Raw genomic sequence first — 14,574 nt, 5'->3', positions numbered from 1 at the left:
AAGTGTTGCCTCCTTCGCGATTGGCTGGGCCATATGCAATCATACCGGTGACATGAGACACACATTATATCACTGGATGGGCTTTGACGACATCTAGCTCGCCTCAACTTTCAGTAATCGTACAGCACTAAATTCAGGGACAGACGACCGGAGAGATTCAGAAGCTAATTCCTGCAAGGCAACGCGTGCTATTATCAATTGCCTAAGCTATGAGGGCACAAACGCCTCACCGGTGAGCTCACTGATCTGATCCATTACATCGAGATCAGTGGCACACAATACCTAATACCTAATACTGCACACTAACAAGTCCACCAGCTTTTCGAGCTGGTGGGAAAGTTATCTCTGTTCATACATCGTCCTCGAGGAATTTGTAGGCAAACTTGAAGTCTGCTTTCCTCCTATTCATCCTGCAGGTAATTGTGAGTATTATGTTTGTAAAGCGTTAATGTGGATCGGTTCTTACCATGTGCTCTCGTAGTCGAAGAAGCGATACGTGCCTTGCTCGAACTCCTCTGTAATGCTCTTGGGCTCCTCATGTCTCTGGAACCAGGTTTGATATTGCTTGTGGAATCTCCATGACTGATCTTTCAGCGCTTTGGCAGCCAGATACTGTTGGTAAGTGCCCTGCTTGTAGTAGAAGACGTAGAACAAAGTGTCTGGATCGATTCGAGAGTAGAGTCGTGGATCATCGAAGATGGAGAGGGGTTCACGGGGATACGCCGCAGGGGAGTTGTAGTACATGTCTGGGTGGTAATTCCTCGGTGCCTCCGAGTCCATGGCATCAGGGGCGCTTGCTTGTGAGGCTGCAAGCATCCGCAAGGTAGATGGAGAGTTTGGTGAGGTGGGCTTCCGCTTCGTCGTTTCAAACGCCTCCACCAGATCTTGTAATGATGCTGGGAGGTGATATATCGACTCCTCTTCTTGCTCCTCCTCAGCAACAGGTTTCGCACCATTTGTCACGCCATTCGTCAGGGGAGGTTTGGGTGCTGCCACAGGCTCTGGAGCCGCTGGCGCCTTGCCTGCAGCGCGTGAGGACACCGGTTTTGCAGACTCTGACTTCGCCGTTGAAGATGAAGAGCCAACCGCTGTGCTACTTGTTTGGGTGGGTGGAGTTGGTCTTTGCTCCGGCACTTGTGCCGAGCTGGACGCAGCTGGTTGAACCGAGGTGACGCTTGGCGAGTTGTTGGTGCTTATCTTCGTTTGGACGGGCGGTAAGGGGGCGATACCCATGGCGGGAACTGGGGGTGCTGCACCAGGCGGTGGAGGTAGAGGTGCGATGCCAACGTTGTTCTTGTCGTTTGCAGCAGCCGCAGCCGCAGCTGAAGCATACTTCAAACCTTCAGCTGGCCGCGCCGGGACGGTTGCCGGCTTCATGGAGGCGTTACTCGAAGGAGCACCGTTGCTGATTGTCGGAAGTGGCGTATGCAGTGTTGCAAGCGTTGGAAGGGGCGACTTGAGTTGCGTCGATGGTCGTCGTCCACCGGCCGCACTAACATTGTCTGCCACCGTCCGCGGCTTCCCGCCTGGTATGCTCCCTGACCGGCTTTCGACCTCAATTGGCTCTTCTTGAACCGACTGGGTATCTTGCGATGAAACCTTGTCGTTGTCACCTACCAGGCCAAACGCATCCTCATCTTCGTGTAGATCTAGATCATCATACATGGTATCGTCCTCCATGAAATCGTCGTTCATGCCATCGGTGACATAATATCGTATGCTCTCCTCGAGGTCGGTAACCTCTTCCGTCTCCACGCCGCCGTTTTGCAAGGAGCGTTGTATCAGCTCAAGTTTCCCTTGATGCCACTTATGCCGCTCTATTAACCGCTCGATTTCGGCCATGCGATCCGCCTTTGCACTGTGGCCCTTGCCTTTCTTCATTGTGGCCTGTATCGACTCGCTTTCGGCTTCTAACGCTTCTATTTGCTGCTCCAGCTCATCGACCATGCTACTTAGGAAGTCACTAGCCTCCATCTTCGCTTGCTCTTTGGGATCCAGCTTCGCGGCAGCGGACAGTCCTTCTTTCGAGTACGCCTTGGTCTTCATCGCCTTCTCGACGGCTTTGAATTTCTCCATTTGCTGTGGCATATGGTCAGTTCAACGCTTATCGCTGATGGTTCGTTATGGCACCAACCGTCTCGATCAACCGCCGGTGCTCCAGCAAAGGAGCCTTGTCCTTGATGTCGTTGCTGGCGGCCCATGTTTTGATCTGATCTCGTAATCTTTGGAGCTTCTTGATTTCGCGCTTGAGGTTGTCCTCGAGCTTCTCCTTCTGGGCGGGATTATTTGACTGTTCGATCTTCTCGTAGATTGCCTCGAATTCGCCGACGCCTTCGGCGACCTTCTTGAAGCATTTGTCCACTTCCTGGGCCAGCTTCCTTGCCGCCATGATGCCGTGAGAATGCCAGTGGGGCGCTTTGGGATGGGGATCGGGTGGATGGTATTGCGATGGATCGAGGTGGTGGTGGTGGTGGTGGTGAGCTCGCAGTGATTTCAGGTGTGGTCCCAAGCTTGCGAAAGCTTAGTTCGGAACTCTGAAAATTGGAGGGCGAATGACGTTGTGGACAGCTGTGCAGGACTGCCTGGAGTCCGGGCAATGAAATAGCACTGGGCTCTTTGAGAGTCGCCCGACAGAATCTATTTGTCGGAGGGGATGATGGTTAGCAGCGCAGCTGTTGAAACATCAGGCTGTTTGCTTTGATGCTGCCAACCAGCCAGCCAGAGATGAGGCAGGCGTTTGGAAGGTCACGGCCAACAAGAGAACGCGGCTGGCGGCGTGCTGAGAAAGTACCTTGAAGGTGTAGCCTGTTATAGACTCGCACGTGACTTGGAAGTTATTGGCCCAAAACCCCTCTCAGAATTGTGATCTCAGATCCAGAAAATAGTGGAAAGAGCCAATTACACACTCAAATAAAGAATACTTGGAGTCGAAAACGTGTTGGTGGAAGTGTGCTCTCTGTCTTTGCATGCTGTTATCTGAGGTCGGCGTCGTGATACTTTCAGGCGCGACGACAGGGATTAAAATGCATCTCGGATTAAGTGGTTGATGCGCTCCGTCACACCGTCTGCCGCTTGCGGTAGAGTGAAAAAATGAGGCTAAAGCTGCACCTTAGTGGCTCCCCCTGGCGCAGCCCTTGATCCTGTCTCCCAAGATCCACACCACCATGTGCGATCCAATGGCATCAGAGATCTCTCAACCTTCTCCAGACATCTTGCATAGGGCCGCAGGATTCTGGCCGGCCAGAGACTGTGCTATTCCTGGTGGGTTGAACAATCGGAAACATCTCTCACCTGACTGCTTTGTTGAGTTGTTTGAAGCTAGCTGATCCAAGGTTACGACTGGCTTCACTATTGGAAGATAGCATCCTTGGGCTGATCAGATGTCAACATGAAAGGTAGGTTGGCAATATTTGTTTTCTTTTTTCTCAAATAGTCTCTGTACGCTTTGCCAACACTTGCAGCTATACTTCAAAGAGTGTTATCTGCCTCCGTCTCAGTTGACAAGGAGCTTGTTTCATCTATCGGCAAAGGCGTTCTGGTCTTTGCCGCTGTGGCTCCTGGAGATACGGAAAAGGAGGCCGACTCCCTGGCAGCCAAGGTCCTGAAGATGAGACTCTGGGACGATGAGTCAGGAGGCAGGGTATGACCTCCATAGACTTTCTAGTGTTTTATTCATCGATTTCTGACTTTCATTGGTCTAGTGGAAGAAAAGCGTCCAAGATATCAATGGAGAGGTACTCTGTGGTATGCCACATTTGCAGACTTCCTTTCTCACAATAAGGTCTAACATTGTCAAGTTTCCCAATTTACCTTACTAGCTTCTACGAAAAAGGGTAGTAAACCAGACTTTCATGGCGCCCTAGGAGGAGACGAAGCCAAGAGGCTGTATCATTATTTCTTTGAAAAGGTCCAGCAAGGCTACACGGCAGACCGAGTAAAAGATGGCGTCTTTCAAGCTATGATGGAGGTGGCCTTAGTCAATGATGGTCCAGTAAGCTGCTAAGGAGAAATACCCTGCAAGAAACCCAATACTAATAAAAGAAATAGGTCACATTGGAACTCAGTGCAAATCCCATCATAAAGACTGAAAAGTCAAATTACAGCAATAAGCCCAGTGGGGACAGTTGAAATGAGCTTCGTAACCAGAACTATTCACTGTAGCCTGGCCACGAGTTCAAGAGGGACAGCCATTGCTCACAAGGCGAAAGATGTTCAGTCTGCAGAGTTCCAGACATAATGAAGCGCTGATAGAGCATAGAATCACCTGAATTGACTATGAAAGGCCAAGTCTTCTTATACAGATTGATATAGACAAAACAGCGGATATCAAAGTAACCAGAAATGGAATAGGCTTTGATTTGTTCCACCTGGAAAACCACTTGACATGTGCTTGCCTCCATGAAAAAGAGCAAAGAGGTTTCTCATTTTGATGATTGATAACGTTCTGTACATTGTATTACAGGCCTCATATTTGAAGCAACAGCCAAGCTCTGATGGTGAAACATGTCAGGTTGCTTGAAGGGTGATTGAGAGTGGCTAGACCCTGTAAGTACGACAGGTCCCGCAACCCACCCACCTGCCTGCCTAGCCCCTCCTTCTCCCACGACTGCCCCTCACTGTCCAGCCCCACGCGCCATAGAAGCTTCGTGAAGGTCAAGCTCCAAACTGTCGAAAAGCTGGACCGCCCGAATTGAGGCTCTTGGACTTCTGCTTTTGCATTCTATAAAACCCACTGCTTTGTAGGTTTGTCTCAGCTTTTGCAATTGGCCAGTCCGGAGCTCAGCACAGAGCAATCAATCGCAGCACTTTCTCAACCCAATCCGACAACCCTATTCCCCAATTTCCTGTCCTCAGCCCCGACGTTTTGCATCCCACCAACCAAGCAAGACCTTCATCACTCAGCCTTCCCATTGATACCCTTACGCACTCCTGACCTCTCATAATGGCGACCACAGACGAGACAAAGAAGGCTCGCAGCCGCGTCTACTTTGACATCAAGATCGGTTCAAAGACTGCTGGCCGTGTGGTGTTCGAGCTCTACGACGATGTCGTTCCCAAGACTGCTGAGAACTTCCGAGCTCTCTGCACTGGTGAGAAGGGCTTGGGCAAGTCCGGCAAGCCTCTGCACTACAAGGGCTCCATCTTCCACAGAGTCATTAAGCAGTTCATGATCCAGGGTGGTGACTTCACAGAGGGCAATGGAACTGGCGGCGAGTCCATCTATGGCGCTAAGTTCGAAGACGAGAACTTCAATCTGAAGCACGAGAAGCCTTTCCTCCTTTCCATGGCAAACGCTGGCCCTGGTATGTATTCTAATCTATTTCCAATACTTGGAATGGCCTTGGGACCTACAGTTTTCGCCATGGCAGCTTCCTGACATCGTTCAATCCTAGGTACCAACGGATCTCAGTTCTTCGTCACCACCGTCCCCACTCCCCACCTCGACGGCAAGCACGTTGTCTTCGGCGAGGTCATCTCCGGCAAGTCGATTATCCGCCAGATCGAGAACCTCACAACGCAGTCCGGCGACAAGCCCGTTCAGGATGCGACCATCATCGGCTGCGGCGAGCTGTCGCCCGACCAGTTCGCGGCCGAGGACGCCATCAAGCAGCCCGACGCGCTCGGCGACCCGTACGAGGACTTCCCGGAAGATGAGGCGACGAACGGCGAGCTGACCGCCCAGCGCGTGCTCAAGGTCGCTACTGAGTGCAAGGAGTTTGGCAACAAGGCCTTCAAGGGCGGCGACTTCCAGCTCGCGCTGGACAAGTACCAGAAGGGTCTGCGCTACCTCAATGAGGACCCGGACCTGGAGAAGGAGCCTGCGGACACCAAGACCAAGATGAACGCCCTGCGCTTCACGCTCAACAGCAATAGTGCCCTGATGAACATCAAGCTGCAGGCCTGGGACGAGGCCGCGCGCGCCGCTAGCAGTGCCCTCGAGGTCGCTGGTATCACGGATGCCGAGAAGGCGAAGGCCCTCTACCGCCGCGGTCTGGCGTACGTGCGCTTGAAGGACGAGGATAAGGCCCTCGAGGACCTCTCGGCTGCGAACAAGCTCGTGCCCACCGACGGGGCTATCTCCACCGAGCTAGCAACGGTCAAGAAGGCCCAGGCTGCTCGCACGGCGAAGGAGAAGGCTGCCTACAAGAAGTTCTTCCAGTAGATGACATCGCACCCTCCTCAAAGACTCAGGTCTGTCTCTGAATTAGCCTATGGACTTATGATGATGACGAAGGAGTTCGGATGATGGTTCGCGGATTAGCCGAGGCGTAGCATCAGCATGGAAGTCTAAAACATAGCACAGAGAGCACATTGGCACGGAATTGTTCAGAGAGATAGCTTGAGTAGATTGGCATGTGTCTATTTATGCCGACCAACGAGTGACATTGCTGGATTTGTTTTAGAAGGGGGCATCATATCCAAGTTCGTCAGAAGGCCAGGTAGCTTAGACCAGATGGGATACATGAATTCCAACAGATGGCATCCAATCTATTGCGGAGCTTTCAGCCGCCCAAAAAAACGCCGACCATTTCTTTTCAACTTTCGCCTAAGAATGTTGTGGTATAGAATGCTATAAACCGCCTCCCCTCCCTCCCTTTGCCGTGAATGAAAACATCTCTTTCGAAGATAGTGATGATAAAAAGAAAAGGTATGACAACCGTACACCCGGTACCGCGCTGGTAATGAAATAATAATGCTGGTCTTGCTAGTCGTTACTGTTGTTGATGATGTTTGCTCATGGACTCATTGCTGTGCCATTCGGGAAAGCCAAAACCTCGCCGCCCTTGGGCTCTGTCATTGTCTCGGCCCCTGATGGTGGCCGGGGAACTCGATGCGTCTGGCGACTGGTTCCTGCCCTTGCGGATGAAGCCGCTGAGGAACTTCCGCGCATGCTTTCCATTGCGTAGTGATCTCACAGTTCCTCCTGGGGTTGACATCTCTGAGCTGCCAGAGACGTGCCTCAACGAACTTGCCTCGCGACCCCAGCGTTCTCTTTGCGCCCGATCGCCGCCTTCCATTTCGCTACCCGACGAGCCTGGAGGCCTCTCCTGGTCCATCCATGTCGCAGACGACCCATATGAGATGGAGAGAGAGTCCAGTAGCGTGGCATGCTCTAGAGCCTCAGCAAGTCCTGATTCAGACTCAGTCGGCTGACTTGCCGAGTCTGATATTCGGACTGCCTCTAACTTGGCAAAACAGGTATTGGACCGCTGCTGAAGATCGGTACAAAGCTTGCTAAATTCGAGGAGGTCGCCCTCATAGACCTGCGCTACTGCAGCATGGCTCGAGTTAATGTCGGTCCATAGCTTGACAAGAGCGGCAAAGTTTCGCGCATGATCGACGAGATATGGAAGGGACGGGAACCCCTCACGAGCCCTTGGTGAGAGGCGGCCAAGGATCGTGATCGGGGTGGAGTACGAGGCGGGCAGTGTGTATGAGGTTCGCTCTGCGGGAATAGCGCAGACCGAATCGATAAAATCCTTGAGTGATTGCCTCTGGGAGGTCAGGAACCGGTTCATGGGCTCCATCCACATCTCTTTCCTTCCTATAGTAGAGAGGTTGGCAAGAGCTTGAAGACCTTTGGCAATCAAAGTCAAGGTTCGCTGCGCGCGAGGCCGAGGGTGATCAGGAAGCAGGCCGAAGAGCTTTGGGTTTAGAATCGCTGGGCAAATAAAGCGAAGAAATAGAAAGCCGGAGACGCTGGTATAAGTGACTGTCCGGAGAAAGTCGCCATACCTGTCTTCGGCTACCGCACGAATGTATTTCAAAACATGCCGTAGCTCAGGTGGGAACCGCGCAGCAGAATTGGCAATGCATTCCCATACTTCAGTGGTGAACTGCATCAACTGGCTCCAATGCTGGTTGAGATCTTCACCACGCTGTAGCTTCCCGGGATCGACTTCGCAATCTGGATTGATCTCATTGATCTCGAATATCTTGAAGGCAAGAACATCCTCGAGATACTCTTTCCCAAGCCGACGCATGTGAAACTCGAGAGCTTGGGTGAGCAGTGAGTTTCCTCTGAACAAGAGATTGGCTTCTCCAGCCAGAGACTTGCCCATATCTCGCACAAGTGCCTCCCGGTCGCTAGCCGAATCGAGAGAGTCATTCGACTTAAGCCGCCTACTAAACCTCGTCTTCTTCATTGCAGTCTGGTTCCCAATGCCATCGATTTCATCCTCAACGAGAGCCATCAGCCACTCATTCGCGGTGCCTGAAACCTGAAAAATGTTCAGGAAGATCTCGGCAAGTCGCCTCAAGTTACCAGGAATAGCCGCTGCGATTTGGCCAGTGAGTCCTGAACTGAATTTGTGAAGAAGCTCTGACACCGACTGGTACTCCTTGGAAAGCAGGACCACCAGCTCCTCGTGATGCACCTTGACCAGCATTGTGCCAATCGATTGCTGCCTTTCGTCATATATCTGATGCCACTGCTCATGGTCCTTGCCGCGATCTAGCTGCGCTAGTGGTATCTCGACGGAACCGCAGGGAACCTCTGTGATACTGCCGGATTTGGAAAAAGTAAGGCTTTGGATTAGACTGGTAGGGTTCTCTAATATGCCATCGACGCGCTTTAAGACGACAGATAGGAAGGGCAAGCTTGGAGGCAAGTCGGTAAACTCGCACTCATCTCGCCAGAAGGGATTCTTGGTGTCTGTCTTCATGGTTGTCCGTGCTCGAACTTCGCCGTCAAGAACGACCTCAGCGAGATAGTTTGCGATCGAGCTATCTTGCTCGGTCCTGCCATGTCGATCCTGACTAGCAGCAACCGGCTCCAAGTTTCGAGCCCTGATCTTGGCTTCTGTAACCCTGAGGGTGATTGTCTTCTCCACCCGGAAGAGCTCACCATGGTACTCCGAATCAAGGTCAGTGACCTCCGTAACTTGGTCTCCGTCTTCCGCACTAATGCCGTACATCTCCGGGACCGTAAAGGCTCGAAGAAGTACAAACCATACCTCAAAGAGCACTCTCGTGTCTAGAGCCAGATAAACAGGTCGGAAGATGGAGAGTTGAGTAGATGTTGAAGCATAAGTAGGGAAAATTGCGATACAGAACTCCTCATCGAGGACTGACTTGTCGAGTTGCTGAACTGCGCACCGTGATAGTTGCGAAAGATCTATAATAGATAGAACCGTCACATCATTCTCAGTGATGAGTTTGAACTCTCCATTGTCCTGGAGAATGCAAGAAACTTTCCTCCATGACATCTGAGAGGACCGCAGATGGCGCGTAGATGGTCGCTTGACGATAGCTCGTGGTGAGGTTGCGATACCCTTGTCCCAGAGCATCACTTTGCCAACTTTGATAATGTTGCCTTCTTTCGAAGCGGTTGAGGAACCTCTTCGTTTGAGCTCTGGCCTACCCTGCGTAGGTGTTGTGGCCCTGCCGCTAGGGAGCCTCATGCCTGGCGGCCGGAGCTGTTGCCAACAGAGCAAAGCCGCCAGCCATAGATCAAACTCTTCCATTGCTAGGGGGCGCAGAAGTAGCTCAACTCCGAGTTGAGGGTTTGAGACCTCGAGAACTTGACCATCACCGTCAAGAGGGTGAATTGGCAACACACGACACCCTCGAAGGTCGGGTACGATTGGCACCGTAAATGGGCCGTTCTCACCAGGGTCAAACATGAGGCTGCCCTTCTCTTCGTCGATATAGCATATGCCTCTGTACCACGGTGCATCAGGGTCGCTTTGGTATTCTATCTCCCCTTTCATCCGCCCGCATAGTGTTTTCATCATGAGGAGGACTTTGTTTGCATCGTCCGTCGGGATTGGGAGCGGCAGGGAATCGACCGAGGGCGGCGGAGAGATGAGTGGTGATGTAGGACGAGAAGTCCTCTTCATTAACTTTGTCCTTGTAGAGGCCTTCCTCTCCTTCATTGTAGCTGACTGGAACGGTGCATCGCCCACTCGATTCTGTTGTACAGAAGGAAAGCCAGTTGATGAGGTGACAGAAGATGTCAAGGCCGGTATAGGAGGCCCCCTCAGGTCTTCGTGGACAGGCATTGATCCCATAGATACAGACGATGAGAATGATCCCATCCGATGCCGGCTGTTTTCTACAGTCGGCGCAAGTTGTTGACGGAATGCGCCGTCCATTGTGTGAGTTCGCGGCCTGAAAGTGGGTGGCCGAGGAGGCGGGCTTGAGGATGTGCTGTCCAGGGAGCTTGCAAAGGCGTCGTTGAAAACGATACCTTGCCTGCGACTTCCGCTAGCATTGCTGCTTGTCGATAACGCTCCGCCGCCCGGTATTGATCTTGGTGAGCTCTGCGCCGATATAGTCCCAAACTCGTAGGATGAAGGGCCGGGCATAGGGCCGGACATAGTCGCGCCCACCGTGTGCTCGAGGCCCAGATTTATGTCGTCTTGCGAGCCATGGCTGGTGCGTGGCTCTGGTGTGACGGTCCGGATCGTGGCCGGGTTGGCAACGGAGCGATGTGTGTTTGTTCGCAGGTTACCTGCAGAAGCTCTTCGCTCCATGGCGCGCTGGCTGATTGAGTCGCTGGATGTCGGCGGGACTGAAGCATGCGCACCGGGGCTCTGGGCAAGAGATCCAGGAGGTTCTTCCTCCTGGAGCCCTTCCATTCCAGGAGGGAGCATGCTCGTCAACTGTCGACCGGGCCACATCCACTCTGATTTGCATTGGATTCTCGCAGTATTATAAGGAGGATAGATGGGCGAGGTATGTTCAGGAGCTATGAGGGCTCAGCTGGTAGGGCCGCGGTCGCCAATGCGAGTCGATCGCTTTCGCAGCTATGCTGTTGACGGTGACGTTCACTCTCGGCGCATATCTCGGCCAGTTGTTACGGTGAACAGAAACAACGGCGACGGTATCGGAAGAGGGTGCAGGTAAGGTTGTCGCGCGGTGGAAAGTCCCAATTGTCCTCCGCCGGGTTCCCTTAAGCCCAAGCCCTTCGTGACCCCCGATTCCGTCTCTTTGGTAGTAATGGTCGAACCTTTGATTTCTGGCCTGCCGGCATTCTAACCTTACCTCCGTCGTGTGAGCTGTCTGCGGGAGCGTGCGAGAGGGACCCCCGGGGGATCGGCAGGCGGCGAATTTTTGGCGTGCGGGGAGCAGCAAATAGTTGCTCGTACTTGGTCTGTCCCACTCAGGTCCAACACCACGAGGAATGGTCACCGCCCCCCAGTGATTCAGAGACGACGACGGTGGACGCTGGAAACGATATAAAGGCCTTTTGCTCAAGAGTATTTGGGTGTATGAGGAGAAATGAAGCTAGCAGATACTTTTTGAACGACTTGTTGGCCGTTGACGTTAGGGCATGGAAAGGATATTTGCAGCAAGAGAGACCTTAAGTAAGGTACAATATTGCTTCTCGGTTACAGGCACAGCTGGACCCAGCTTGGAGTGAGACGACGGGAAGCTTGCCTGCGCTAATAACGTAGCCCCAGAGCCAAGAGCCACAATAATCACGTCCGCGTGCGGGATGGCCAGATGGCAGCAACTACCTAGGTACTGTCTAAAGTGAGGTATGTGAGTAGGAGGGACCGCACGGCAAGGACCAGGCCAGAGCAGCAGTAGCAGTGGCGGCGAAACAACAGTCTACTGCGGTAGGGATGATGCCGCAATATTAATGAGTGCGAGCCTTTAGCCCCGGGTAGAGAAATGGCCTGTGGGTCGTTTCGGAGAAGGTGAAGCAGGGGGATGCAGTCTCTGGTGTCTTGTGTCTGGCGCATGGTGAATGGTAAAAGTACTATACTCCTCAATCAGTCAAGCTTCCAACACCTTACCTTATCTACCTACGCCTACGGCATTGGATCACTACCGTCATGCATGCCAACGAGTTCTAGAAAGGAATAGTGAATGGAGCTGTGGCGCGCATCACTGGAGCCGGTTGAGTCGATGAAAGTTTAACCTGCATTCGCCGACTCACTAAACAGAGCCGACACATCGCCCAAAAGATCTACTGACCACTTGCCTAATGCCATTGGTAGAGATCAAGAGAGGTACGCGAAGCAAGGGGAGTTGCATGTCCTGGTCATCACGGGGCGTATCATAAGCCTGCCCTGGCTGACAGGAAGGATTACGGAGATTAAGGCGCAACTAGTGACAATAGAGGGAGCACCCGAAGCTATACTTGGCAGTGCTGAGATGATAGAACAATAGCTGCGCTGCTATTACCAGTATCATGATTCCTCTTGCTCCATAGCTCATTAATAATGACTAAACAAGTGCCTTCACAATAGACAATGGTGGTTCGGGCTCCTCAGAGTCGTAGATTTCCTAACTTCAAGAAACTAAGTGAAAAAGGATCTGCCTGACTCGTACCTCAAAAGGCGATGCAACATGTGTTGGTGACACTTTAATGAAAATAGCACACGCTGCAAAACGGGCCAAATCGCAACCGAACATGCCGTCAGTAGATATATGATTCTCAGATGCCGTTGTATCAATTTGCACCTATGGATAACACTAAATCTTATGGCTTCAAAAAGATTCAATTGGAAAGAAGGATCACCTCATTATCGATACCACCCAAGCCACGGTGTAATGTGAAATGGGGGAGCTCATGAGATCGCTGACTAAGAGTGGAGAATGTGGCTGGCTCTGCCCTCGAGTGTGGCTCGGAGGCTCCTACTGTCCTGATGACTACTGTGGCTGAGGGCTGGGAAATTTTTCGGGTCAAGGAAGGGCCGACCCCACGTTGGGACACACAAATTCGCTTCGAAATTTCCACCATCACCGCAGAACCACCCATCGAGACAAAGGCACACGACCGACCATCGAGGAAAACACCGCCAAAATGGTACGTACGAATGTTTATTTGAATACGAAAGGGAATTTTGAAGAACTTCGAAGAGATGGATTGCGCACGAGGACCACGCGAGGGGGCGACGACCGCAAAAGAGCAGGCTCTTTGGCGGAGATGGCTTGTTGCAGGACTGGCTTTTGCGCATTTTGCTTTTCGAGCTTGAAAATGAAATGCTGACGTTCGATTTTCCCAGGTCAACATTCCCAAGACTCGCAAGGCAAGTTATCGACGGTTCCGAAGGAAATGGACTTGTGTTAACAGCAGGAATTGCAGACCTACTGCAAGGGCAAGGTATTTCTTCCTCCTACCCGTCACATTCTAGCCGTTCGCTGCTGACAATCGTGAAGGCTTGCAAGAAGCACACTCAGTATGTTTTCTCCCGAAACTAGCTCCCAACAACGACCCGAACATGCAAAGATCCGCAGCGAAACCGCTTCAGTGAGACCAGGGCACATGGTTACAGCTTTCGAGATGCCATGTACCTTTGGCTTATGAGCGCGTGTCCACGTGGCGTTGTTGAATTGATTCACATACTGCTAATTTATTTATTCTTCGAAACGGTGCTGACCATGTTTTTAGGCACAAGGTATGATTGACGACGCTAAGTTCAGCATCACAGGCTGGCTGCTTTTTCAAGATTGATGTTGCGCAGTTGTTGACCATGAATCACAGGTCACACAGTACAGTGAGTAGTCTTCCAATCATTTGACTTATAGCAGCGCTAATTGATTCTCCCGCAGAGGCCGGAAAGGTTCGTCGACTCGACACAGACATTGCCAGTGTCTCACTAAATCGATACTCGTTGCTAAACATTGTTTCAGGCTTCCCTATTCGCTCAGGGAAAGAGACGTTACGACCGCAAGCAGTCTGGTTTCGGTGTATGTTACCCCCAGATTTATCATCGAATGGTTCCTGGCGAAGTGTACGGATGCTGATGGCTGGCAATATAGGGTCAAACCAAACCCGTCTTCCACAAGAAAGCCAAGACTACCAAGAAGGTCGTGCTGCGTCTAGAATGTGTCTCCTGCAAGACCAAGACTCAACTGGCTCTGTAAGTTGAACCCAGCTCCTTTCCGCTCCTTTGGCATTGCAGCCAGCTCTGCTGGAGAACGATGCAGGCAGTTCGAGGATTCATGCGGAGTGCAATGGCTAACAACTACTACAGGAAGCGCTGTAAGCACTTCGAGTTGGGGTACGTATTTGACGAGATTCGAGCTTCGCTGCCGACAATCGAGACTAATCTTGAAACAGTGGCGACAAGAAGACGAAGGGTGCGGCTCTGGTGTTCTAAATGCATTGTTGGATGGTCTGCGAGATTCCACGGCTTTTCTCTCGATACGGCTGCCTTTTGGCTGGTAAACAACGGCGATGGGAATGCTAGACCTCGATTGAGGGTCAGTACATAGGGAATGAATTGACGTCCTCATTGTGCTGCAAACGCATATTATATTTGTCTTGATGTGACCTATGATCGGGTCCCTTTTTCATACCAGACACTTTAACCTGTCCAGCAATGAACGGTCATGCCGAATGAGTTGTTCCCAAAAATCGCACGCTCCATTTCTTTCAGGAGATTCATATCGCTTGTAGTCTGCCCAGGTTCTATCACTCTACACAGGAAAAGGACTGATATTTAGAAGCCCTCGCCGAGCATAATTGTCCGTCCGCCTCCATACCAAAGTGCTCCATTGCGGGCATCGAGGCCTCTCTCCTGACCCACAATCCATTCTCCGACAAATTCTCCCTCTTGGCTATCCCATATATCTTTTTGTAACCAGTCATTAATCTCGTCGATTTTCTGGATC

General features: G+C 51.8%; 4 protein-coding genes across 4 annotated transcripts; 2 read left to right on the top strand and 2 right to left on the bottom strand.

The window, feature by feature from the left end:
- Positions 1–349: 349 nt before the first annotated feature.
- UCRPA7_989 (putative ccr4-not transcription complex protein) lies at positions 350–2,389 on the bottom strand (the record flags this gene model as incomplete). Its single annotated transcript, XM_007913578.1, has 3 exons — positions 350–410; positions 467–2,079; positions 2,135–2,389. The coding sequence occupies 3 exons, from the start codon at positions 2,387–2,389 to the stop codon at positions 350–352; spliced, it is 1,929 nt and encodes a 642-aa protein (XP_007911769.1).
- A 2,553-nt stretch (positions 2,390–4,942) lies between these two features.
- Positions 4,943–6,163, top strand: UCRPA7_988 (putative 40 kda peptidyl-prolyl cis-trans isomerase protein; the record flags this gene model as incomplete). The annotated part of the gene is made up of 2 exons (XM_007913577.1): positions 4,943–5,303; positions 5,394–6,163. 2 exons carry the CDS (start codon positions 4,943–4,945, stop codon positions 6,161–6,163), a joined length of 1,131 nt encoding a protein of 376 aa, XP_007911768.1.
- A 1,431-nt stretch (positions 6,164–7,594) lies between these two features.
- On the bottom strand, positions 7,595–8,918 carry UCRPA7_987 (putative gtpase activating protein; the record flags this gene model as incomplete). Its single annotated transcript, XM_007913576.1, has 2 exons — positions 7,595–7,646; positions 7,738–8,918. The coding sequence occupies 2 exons, from the start codon at positions 8,916–8,918 to the stop codon at positions 7,595–7,597; spliced, it is 1,233 nt and encodes a 410-aa protein (XP_007911767.1).
- Positions 8,919–12,760: 3,842 nt separating this feature from the next.
- UCRPA7_986 (putative 60s ribosomal protein l44 protein) lies at positions 12,761–14,060 on the top strand (the record flags this gene model as incomplete). Its single annotated transcript, XM_007913575.1, has 8 exons — positions 12,761–12,763; positions 13,349–13,355; positions 13,422–13,454; positions 13,510–13,520; positions 13,591–13,647; positions 13,720–13,820; positions 13,935–13,961; positions 14,021–14,060. 8 exons carry the CDS (start codon positions 12,761–12,763, stop codon positions 14,058–14,060), a joined length of 279 nt encoding a protein of 92 aa, XP_007911766.1.
- Positions 14,061–14,574: the final 514 nt, after the last annotated feature.

This window comes from Phaeoacremonium minimum, assembly GCF_000392275.1.
Source record: "Phaeoacremonium minimum UCRPA7 unplaced genomic scaffold PA7_03_scaffold_47, whole genome shotgun sequence".
Lineage (NCBI taxonomy): Eukaryota > Fungi > Ascomycota > Sordariomycetes > Togniniales > Togniniaceae > Phaeoacremonium > Phaeoacremonium minimum.
Note: the sequence above shows the minus strand (reverse complement) of the source record. Positions and strands in the feature narration are given on the sequence as shown.